A 10,814-nucleotide genomic window follows, 5' to 3' on the forward strand; every position below is an offset into this window, starting at 1 on the left:
GATGAGATTATACATTAATAGCATGAAATGGGAGCAGATCCCTTAACTCACTCCTCCATTTTGTCTTCTTTCTTAGGTATAAGGCATTACTTTCATTTTTGATGTTCATAATACTCTTTGCCCCTGCTTGTAGCTGGTGCAGTGTTTTTCTTCATTCTCAGGGTGTTCATTGCTGTCTTTACAATGACAATGGCACAACAAATGCAGCCATAATAGATGGCAGACACCTTAATTTTTTGATCCCATTTGTTTGTTTTCCTTTTTTTTTTTTTTCTTTCAATATATTGTGCTTTTTCCTTTCCTGTTTCCTCAAATCCCAGGCATCTCAGTTCTTGTATTTCCATCAGAATCTTAGCTATGATTAAAAAACAAAGTGAAAACTTTTCTCTAGGTACCTTGCCAGGAAAGGAAGACCTTAAAATGTGTGAAGGGTCAAAAAATGAGCAATTTTTAAAAAGTAAAAAAAAAAAAAGTTGATAAAGCCAATCATAAATGTGTCAATGTCCTACATTCTTAATGGCTTTAAAAATAGACTACAATGCTCCTCAAAAAGTATAAAAAGTAGAACTCATATATATATATATATAATTCAGTTTCCTGCTCTCCTTTTACAGTCAGCGAAGAAAAATAGGCATCTCACAGTCATGGTATTTGTCTTTTTTTTTTCCCGTGAAAGTGACCTTACTGTGTGTTAAGTGATTAGTTGTCTTAGTCATTATAACCAGAGGAAATGCTGAAAATGCTCAGGGAAGTAATGAGACGTTCCATTTTACATTGCAAACAAACAAGCAAAACAAAACAAAACAAAGAACAAACTATATATAGATAGTGCATGTGGGGGGGAAGGGAGAAGAAAACATATGACCTACCAAGAAATACGGTGGTCTTCAAAGCAGAACACTGTTCGTTTTACTAGGTTAAAGGAAGATCTGTCTTTTCCCTTACTCCCTCCCTCCTTCTCCCTCCCTCCCTCCCTTCATCCCTTCTCTCTTTTTTTAAATTATGAGATATGAGTTTTTAAAAGTTAATTTTTACTGTTTCCAAGGTGAAACATTCTTATTTGACTATATATGCAGAGTTATATTTATTCTAATGATATCTTTTATAGTTTTGTATCTATCTATACATACAGAAAGCAATACAGGGTTTGGTTATATAAATATTGGAAACTTCTGCTTTAAATTCACAGTTAATTTACTTTTTTAAAAAATTATTTAAACAGTTTCATTTAAAATATCTAAGGAAAATAGGGTTATACTGTTTCCAAAGTGAAATATTTAATTTAGAAAATACCAATCCCAATATGCCATTTTATTTAAAGAGTGTATTTATTTATTTATTTTAGGTTATACTTTGTTAGGGATATTTATGGAACTCTATAATTAGGGATGGTCCCTCAAAACAAAAAAAAGATGCCGGGCTTGAAATTTGAATGTCTTTAAAAACTGTTGACTTAATTTTCAAGTTTTAGTTTCAACAGCAACCACAAGAATCACAAGAGGGAGCCACAGATCAACAGCACTTCATCAGACTCAAATTGGGATTGCAGTATTCAATGGAGATTAGTTGGCATGAAAAAAAAAAGGCTTTTCAGTGTCCATACCATAGCTTTACATATCAAAATATAGCAGATTTTGTGTTCTGTTTTGTACCAATATTGTCTTTGCCCTTAACTCAAAAGAGTCATCCCAAGTCCTTTTACTAGTATGACTAATGAGACACATGTCTACCTGGCTCAGGAACTGCTCAATTCATAATCATCAACTGCTATCAGTGTTGGAGCATCTCCATGCAGCTCACAGGAGCAGTCATAGGACTGTTCTGGCCACTGCTTCACTTGGGTTGCAGTTAAGCATGTAAGTACTGTACATGAGCAGTCGACAAGATCTTAGAGTGAAAGAGTGAATTTGGGGATGTTGTAATTCAGCTATGCAGACCCCCCACATCCTTTATTTTACCTTCAAACAGATATTTTTTTTTCTACCATATAGGCATGGGACTCTTCAGTCCAGCTGACACCAGTCATCTTCATCTTGATGTTGGTATCTACATACCAGCCCATTGAAGGTAATTGAACTCTGTAATAAGTACACTCTGTACTAAGTTTGTTTAAGAGACTATGAACACATTTGAATGGATGCCTCCTATGACTGTCTTCTCCTCTCCAGGAGGGCCAGGTTTAGATGATTTCTTTGGATTTCAGGGAGCACAGATGCGAATTCTAGAATTCAGTGTGCTCAAGTGCAGGCATTAAAACTGAGCATCTGAGAGCTCAGTTTTATCTAAGATACCTGTACAGTCAGTAGGAGAAGACAGGAGCTCAAAAAGTATAACATATCTTATGCTGTCATCTTCCACATGAATGAAACACTGTGTGGTAAGTTCTGTTTCTCCACATTTTCTCTATAATTGCTTCCATGAGGTACTTATCTTTTAGATAGCTAAGATTTGATGAGATGAACATACTCAGATAACCTAGTGTTGTCAATACTGGGAATGGAGGTGCCAAAGTAATTTTGACTGGCAGTTGCATAACTGGGATTGTTGCTGGTCATTTAAAATAGGGACAGTTTTTAATGACTTGTACTTCAAAGGCATCCATGATTTTTTTTTTTTTTTTTTTATCCTGTGCTTTACAATCTGTCTTCTGCTTCTGATCAGAGCTGTGGGAGTACAAGCTGATGTTATCTGAAAAAGGCTGCATCTTCCATGGAGAAAGTGCTGTTAGGGCATTATAAATGCAAAACTTCTCACAGTGTTCTTCCCCTTCCCCTGTAGAACTACTGAGATTGCTGTGCATGGCTCACCTGTTCATCTGTCTCTTGTAGGTGCTGGCCATGATCCCTTGCTTGTTGTGGATGATTACGAGGATGATGGTATTCGACTCAAATGTTTCTCTGAAAGGTTGTTTTCTCAAGTTCAGATGTTGTGGACAGACAGTAGAGGAAATAACATCACTGGAACTCCTCTCACTACTGGCACCAGCACTGCTAATGTCAGCAGCTCCATCGTTTTGAAACCAGGATCTGGAAACTCTGTGTCCTGCAAAATAATAGATAAACTGCTGAAAACATCAACAGAATCTTCAGTTGTCATTGCAGGTGAGAGTGAGTTTCTGGATTGGGAGGGAAAATAGTGAACTGATGTGTATAGACCAGATTGCTCCAGGAAAACAAATTTCCAGTGGAACAGAATTATCAGTTTCACAGAAGTTTTCTTCTGTAATATATGTATAAATATATATTTAACAGAACTGAACAGCTATAAGCTTCTGTAGGTCAGTGGCAAACTTTGTAAAAATATTAATGAAAATACCCTTCCATGGGTTTGATCACGCCTGGGGGAAATGAACTCTTGTGATCAGGTTGTACCTAGTCTCACTTACAGGGATGGAGGAGGATTCAGTTCCCTTCCTCTCCCTTTCTCATATTTCCTTCCCTTTATTTTTCTATTAATATAATACCTAATGCAGTGGTTTGGTCAAATCTTTGCTGACATAAAAAAATGATGCAGGGATAAAAAAGTCTTGGTGCTCCTACAGGTGTACAGGAATGAAGCATAGATTCAATTTTATTTTGTTTCACTTTAGGCATACAGTCAGAGTATAAAATTACTTTTTTTTTTTTTTTTTTACATTCAGTGGAGTTCAATAGGCTACTCCAAAAATTATTCAGACAGTAGTATGTGAAGTTCCAATAGTAAATTGCCAGTTGTTGACAGACGGATGACTAGTTTCTTTGGAATATGGCTACTCCTAGTAATTTTTCTTCTGTGTTTTCCAGTAGAGTGAAAATGTGGTCACAACACACAGTCATACATTTATAGCACAAGCAACTATCAACATATCTTTAGCATCATTCATTTGAGCCTGAGGATACAACTTTTGAAAGATGTTGAGATCTCACAGAGATTTTTTTTTGAACTTTTATTTTGGTAAGATAGGAGGCAAAGCCATAAGCATTTATTGTTCTGGATTCTGATACACTTGAGGTTGTTTCCAGGCTCATGCTGATGTTCTGTTCAGTTTAAACTGGCCACTAGCCCATTGAAACCACACATCAAAGATGATCAGAGATAGCTACTGCTCTTCCTACTTCTTTACAGACAACGTTCCTTATCCATATGAATCTGATAGAATGCTAATAGTCAGTTATGCGAGTAAAATGATACTGATCGCCTTAAATAATTTGCAGATGTCTTCTTTCCTACCACCTCCCCTTGGCTGGCGGCTTTTGTTGTGATCCTACTCCTGAGTGTTTTCCTCGTTATTGCTGCATTTTATAAACTCAGAGGTAAGTTCTACTCTTAATGTTAAAGTGATGAATGCTTAGTACAATGTGGTTGAAAGACTGTGTCACCATGTCCAGAGTTATCTGGGGAGTGTACAGCATTATGAGCAATCACACTCGTGGTTTTCCAGCCATAACTTTTTAATGTGTTTTTGATTACCTTATATATTCATTTTTAAGCAACTGTTCACTACTCCAACATCTTGGGGTATAAATCTATACAATTACATTTGACAATATGAATCAACACATTACTGTAGTGAAATCATTGGTTCAACTTAATCTCATTACTGAAATAAAGCAACACTCACAAAAATATATTAGTGTACCCAAATGTATCCACTGGTTTCATATATTTGCAAGTCATTTTATTGCTTTATATGCTGTTTCTAAGACAGTTCTAAAACATAAATCTGTTGCCAAGAAGTTTGCTGTCTGATATTTTTCTTTCAATATCACTAGTTTTATTCATTAAATTATGTGTGATTTCTCATGATTGTAATTGAAAATAAATGTAAATCAAGATATTTTGAAGACAATTTGTGTATTTACCAAACAGTACCCATGACAACTATAGAATATGAAGTTTCATTTGAAAACATAGAAGTAGGCAAGGAGGAAAGCTTGGTAACATTTTCTTTCTCCCTCCCTCCCCTTTCTCTCTCTCTCAGTGAACAATAAGGCTACAACTCGTGCATGTAAGTAATGTTAATGCTGCATTTCATCATGAACACCTTGATACGTACAGCAGTATAGAGCTAGCCAATGGTATAAACAATGGGGTTAATTGCCTGTATTCCTAAAGCTGTTTTTGTTTTTTAATACTTCTGACTTACAGAAGAGAATAAGAATAAATCCAGTGGCTGTTTTATATTAATGGTAACTCCAGAGAAAAGAAAATACTTCTCTGCCATACTTAAGGGAATGGACTCCTACCCAGAAACTAAACTTAGAAAACTACATCAAAACAAAAATGTTTTGGATGTTTAAAATTGGGAATATCTCTACAGGAACTTTAAATATTATTTGTATTTAGTCATTGCTGAAATATTTTTAATCCATTTTGCCAGTTTTCAAATGGTAAGTTTGTATGGCTTGTGAAATAAAACTCAGTATATACTGACATCACAGAACAACCAAAAAAAGCATGTTTATTGTGATGGTGTCTGAATACTGGAACCCACAGAAGCTGTGGAATCTCCTTCCTTGGAAACATTCAAAATCCAGTTGGACACAGCCTTGGGCCAAACTTGTTTGAACAGGGTGGGTGGACTAGGTGGCCTCAAGAGGTCCCCTTCCAAGCTCAGCTCTTCTGTGATTGCAAAAAGTTTCATTAGCTGCTGGTCCCTGAATTGCCATGAGTTTGAAACAGCAGAGAAAACAAGGTTAGATATCAAAATCTGTTTTGCACTTGATCTCTACTATTTTTGTTTCAAATGTTGCAAGAAACAGGCTTAACTTGAGGAAACAAGGTTATTATTTTTGTTTCGGTCAATGACAGTACTGAAGTTCTTTAAATGTGTCTATGAAAAATAATTTATTTTTGAAGTCTATTCCCTAGCATTGGGATTCAACCAACAATTTATGTATATGTACAAATATGCATGCAAATACATACAAACATACATATACATATGTGCATATATATATGTATGTAAAATACATACGTACATATATACATGCAAATTGTTGTGGTTTAATCACTTCTGAGTAGTCTTTAAAACTGAATGTTTAGTGCTTGAGGAATTATTTTTTAGGATTCAAACATAATTCTCTCTGTTCACAGTAAATGCACAAAAGGAGATTCAACAAGGTAAGTGTAACAGCTTTTTTATCTGTGATTTGTATCTATAAATCTCTCTGATCCTTTATAAACAGATAAAGGGTGAGCTCAGGAAGCTTTAGTAGCTGTATTGCTTTTGCAAAGTAAAATTTAGAAATCATTAAATTAGCTTTCATATTGTACATTTAAAGGTAGTTGATGCCTACTGCAAGGACAATGATTAATTCATTGAAGTTTGATATGGTAAGTATTTTCAGTCAGTATTTGAGCTTGCAAATTATTTGGTCAGTTAATTCAGAGAAATCGATTTAGGATTATGTTTCATGACAAATTTCAACTAGTAAGGAAATGTTTAAGCTTTAGAATCTCAAAAACAAATTCCTGTTCAGATCTCTTCATGAAAAACCTACGAGCTTTGTTACTAGGACTGCATTGTACAAATGTAAAGCAAGAAGATTTTTTTTACTCTTAAGAGCAAGTGTAGTGGGCATGCAGATTGTGCCAGAGATGTAGTAGAGTCAGCAATTATTTTGAGACTATTTTAGTACTCCTTAGGGTACCGCAGAGAAACATCAGTTATACCTTTTATAAAACAATATTTAACATTATCTGGACATGGTTCAATTGTTTCAGTATAAGTACCAAGAACCATCCATTAGATGCCTGTGGTAAGGCTGTTCAATCACATTGTCATGAAAGGATGTTTTATTTATTCTATCCCTCCCCTTCTCCCCTAGTTAAGTCATCTTAAATACTTAATTTTACTTTGGTGATTTTCTTGAGCAGTCTTTTTGCTCCCACCTGAACATAATGCAGCCAAAATCTCTGGCTGTCTTGTAGCAGTTGAACAACTGCTCTCCCTCATCCCACTGTGAGGAGTGAACAAAAGGTTGTGTGGTGCTTAGCTGGTGTTTAAAATAAAATGGAAAGAAATTACTGTTTTAATACTTAAACATTTTTTTTCCAGATATAGATGATCTCAATCATCAACTGGGTAAGAGCATATTTTGATTTCTTTGTTATGCTACCTGTCCTACATGTATGTTTCCTTATTTTGTCAGCTAAATGACTACACAAGCTACGGAAAGACTGCGCAAGCTACAGGCCTCTCTATTTTATTCAAGATTTCCTTGTTTATTCCCATGCTGTTTTTGAATTTTGGTTTTGAGTATTCCTTAGTTAGAAGAATCCTCTACATTTCAAAACAATCTGGTATCATGAGAGAGTGCCCCTACAGAAAATGTCCTTCTATTTGAAACCCAGTGTTTTCAATTAAGTTGAAGATAAAAATACCAGATATCATTAATTCCACCTGGTTTTAGCCAATGGATTTTACAAATCTAGACTAATCTAATCATCTACACTCCTTCTGCAGTATATAGAGGAAGAAGGGTATCTCCAGAGGACAATTTATCCCATCTCCTTTGAAAACCTACTTGTGTTTTATTTAATTCTTAACTCAGCATTAAGCCCCACTTCCATAAATGAACAAATTGTTTAACACCAAAATTCTCAGTGAAATTTCGTGAGTTTTCTTCTTGAGAAATGTATAGTTTATTGCTATTGTTTTCTTTTCAGATGAGATGCAGAAGAATTTTCAGAAGGGTAAAATAACATTTTTTTTCTATTGTACATTTACTACGACACATTGTTCTTTTAAGCATATCCTGAAAGATGCATTGCAAATGACCTCTCTAAAAAAATAGTGGTGTTTTATGCAATTTTGAATTGAGAAATGTTCTTAGAAGTTCTTATTTGCAAAGACTAACTCCCCTACTACAACTAAAATATAATTTGAATGTTGTGTTATGTTTGTATGTGTACATACAGTCCCTCCTTTTATCTATAGGTATATAACTACAAGCACATTATTTAATACTAGAGAAAACTTATATATGCAGAATAATAGAGGCACTATATGAACAGATTAATTTTATATATAAAGTATTCTATAATGTGTGATAGTAGCATAATTCACCTGTTTTAGTCTTCCTAGCTTTTCATGGACTTTTAATTTTGTTTCTTTATAGAAATTGATGTTGCAATGGAAAAAATTGGTAAGGATAATAAGTTAAGTTTGAAATATCCTTAAAATTCATTTAAGTTATTTATGTTCAGAAATATTATTTTAGATCTGAACTGTGCAAATTTCTGAGGTCTTCCCCAGATTTGAGATCTGTCACAGCACTGCACTCTCTCTTTCATACTCTGAGGCATAGTTGTCCCTAAAAAGGTGTTTATCTGGCACAATCTTGGACTCTGGAATGTCTGTTTCCACATCATGGGAATTTCATTTCAGTCAATTAAGGGTACAGTTTTTGCTGTTGCTGAGTAGAAAACATATTCCTTCCTAACACATACTTTTGAAAACAGGAATAAAGCATATATACGTATTTATATACAATTTGACTCTTGGACATGTAAAGCTCCTGTTTGTCATCTGACAGGATATGGAAGTATGCCCACAGCTCTTAACAAGCAATTCAGCTCACCTGGGTAGTTATTTAAATTCTGGACATCAAGACTGAATCGGTACTCTTGGTTTTCTTATTGAGAGATGAAAATAGATAGAGATACCACCAAGAGATAGGTGGTTGAAACAGCAAAGAAACACTTTCTGATGTACCAGTCTCTTCCTCCTTACTTTACACATCATGCAGGTGACTAGCATAGATTTAGATAACCTCTACACACACAGTTACTCTAGCATCTCATACTCTAGCCATGTCATACTTAGCAATGTTGTATTGGAAATACTCATATTAGCAGATACGCTACAGAAGAGCTTTGCCTTTCATAGGGATGATATAAATTTCTCTGTTTTTCAGACAAAGCAAGGATTGAACTGGGTGAGTTGAAATCTGAAAATTAATTTCATCAAATTTTAAATATTATTAAATATTTTCTATCAAAATGGAGCACTGGAACAAGTTGCTCAGAGAGGTTGTGGAGTCTCCCACCTTGGAAATATACAAAAGCCCTCTGAACATGGCTCTGGGTAGCTCTGTTTGAGCAGGAGGCTTGGACCAGATGGTCTCCAGAGTTCTCTTGCAACCTCAACCACCACACAGCGCCACAATCTGGAATATTAACACTCAGCAGTAATTTAAATTAACTCTTTTCTTTTCTTACAGAGTTCTGGAAAGCTCGTAGCAATGCAGGTAAGCTAAGTCTTGCCTACCATTAACCTCTTGTTCTTTCATGCACATACAAGAGTATCATTTGTGTTACGAAAAATTCACAGGCTATCATAATTTAGAGAAAATTTTAAGCTTGTTGGTCAAAATGAACACATAGGCTTTTGTAGGAGTCTCCCATTTACACAGTTCTCGGTGTTGTGAGTAGGGATAAATAACTTTTCAGCTAACTAGGACCTTTTAAAATGTTATGTACCTTCAAGAGGTTCAGCTTTGCATTTTATTTAAAAAGCCATTTGCCAGATGAATCTGACCAAAGGACTTTGATCCCCTTACTGTGAGTGCAGATGGTTTCATTAAGTCACAGTAAAACCAGAGAAAAGGTGTGCGCTGATGGATGTTATTTTTCCCATTCATTCATTTTTTTTTCTCACAAAACCACACTGTATATTTCTGGGTGTATATGTATATTTAACTATTTTACAGTTTATTTTCTGTATTCGTTTCCTTTGAGATTATAATTTGCTTTTCTGAAACTCAGAAATAACTTTTTTTTTTTTTTTTTTTCCTTTCTCAAGTTAATATCACTCTGGATCAGAAATACAAGCACCCCAGCCTCTGCATTAATGAGGAGAAAAATAGGGTGAAGTCCTCCATCCAGGAAGAGAATGCCCTCAAAATGATGGTGGCAGCTACTGAAGGCTTTTCAGAAAATGAACATTACTGGGAAGTGGAGGTGGGAGACCAATCAGAGTGGGAGCTGGGAGTGGTGAGTGAGGAGATAAGGAATGCACTTACGAGCAGCACAGTAAATTGTCTCCCAGGGGAGAACTTACTTAGTCTACAGTTTTCTCAGGGGAAATACATTTTAACTAATGAGAAGGATCTAAGAAATTGCAAGCAGTACAGTGTGGTGGCTGTTTTCCTGGACCAAAAACGTAAAAGGCTTTCATTCTACGATGCTGAAGAAAAGACCTCTATTGGATCCATCTTTTACAACTTATCTGGGAAGCTGTACCCATTCTTCAGTCCAGGATCTGATGGCAAATGGTTAGGAGTACGTCCTGTAAAGACTTTAAACCTATTACCCTCTCTTTGATGTTCTTCCACAGGGCCAGGAGATTAATAAATTAATAATGTGGTGAGTAAGAGAGGATGAAAAAGAATAAAGGAAGAAAAAAATAATTATCAGCTTTTAAAATCCTGGCCAAGAAATAAATAGTCCCTGAAGTACTTCCTAGTGAGACATCTTGCAGTAAGAATGAATTTTGTAAAAACCCAAGCCTATCAAATGTTGCAATTACTGCCTGAATAAAATATAATATATATATATATATATATAAACAAAATAAACCATTATGGATCTCATAGAATCATAGAATATTCTGATTTGGAAGGGAGCTATAAGGATCATCAAGTCTAACTCCTGGCACTGCACAGGTTTACCCAAAAGTTTAGACCATGTGACTAAGTGCAAAGTCTAACCACTTCTTAAATTCAGAAAGGCTTGATGAAGTGACTACTTCATTGGGGAACCTGTTCCAGTGTGTAACCACCCTCTCGGTGAAGAACCCTTTCCTGACACCCAGCCTAAACTTCCCCTGC

The 10,814-nt window shown here is 35.4% G+C and overlaps 1 protein-coding gene across 1 annotated transcript; it reads left to right on the forward strand.

Moving 5' to 3' along the window:
• The first annotated feature begins 1,934 nt into the window (after positions 1 to 1,934).
• LOC106017786 (butyrophilin subfamily 3 member A3) lies at positions 1,935 to 10,582 on the forward strand. The gene is made up of 11 exons (XM_038179216.2): positions 1,935 to 2,067; positions 2,829 to 3,101; positions 4,194 to 4,292; positions 4,961 to 4,987; positions 6,076 to 6,102; positions 7,040 to 7,066; positions 7,651 to 7,677; positions 8,103 to 8,129; positions 8,901 to 8,921; positions 9,207 to 9,233; positions 9,788 to 10,582. The coding sequence occupies exons 1-11, from the start codon at positions 2,037 to 2,039 to the stop codon at positions 10,306 to 10,308; spliced, it is 1,107 nt and encodes a 368-aa protein (XP_038035144.2). The 5' UTR covers positions 1,935 to 2,036; the 3' UTR covers positions 10,309 to 10,582.
• Positions 10,583 to 10,814: the final 232 nt, after the last annotated feature.

Source organism: Anas platyrhynchos, chromosome 36 (assembly GCF_047663525.1).
Source record: "Anas platyrhynchos isolate ZD024472 breed Pekin duck chromosome 36, IASCAAS_PekinDuck_T2T, whole genome shotgun sequence".
Lineage (NCBI taxonomy): Eukaryota > Metazoa > Chordata > Aves > Anseriformes > Anatidae > Anas > Anas platyrhynchos.

Coding starts and splice junctions, on each gene's coding strand:
- LOC106017786 (XM_038179216.2), top strand. CDS start 2,037: ATGTTGGTATCTACATACCAGCCCATTGAAG. Junction 4,988..6,075: donor TAAGGCTACAACTCGTGCAT/GTAAGTAATGTT, acceptor CTCTGTTCACAG/TAAATGCACAAAAGGAGATT. Junction 8,130..8,900: donor TGTTGCAATGGAAAAAATTG/GTAAGGATAATA, acceptor TCTGTTTTTCAG/ACAAAGCAAGGATTGAACTG.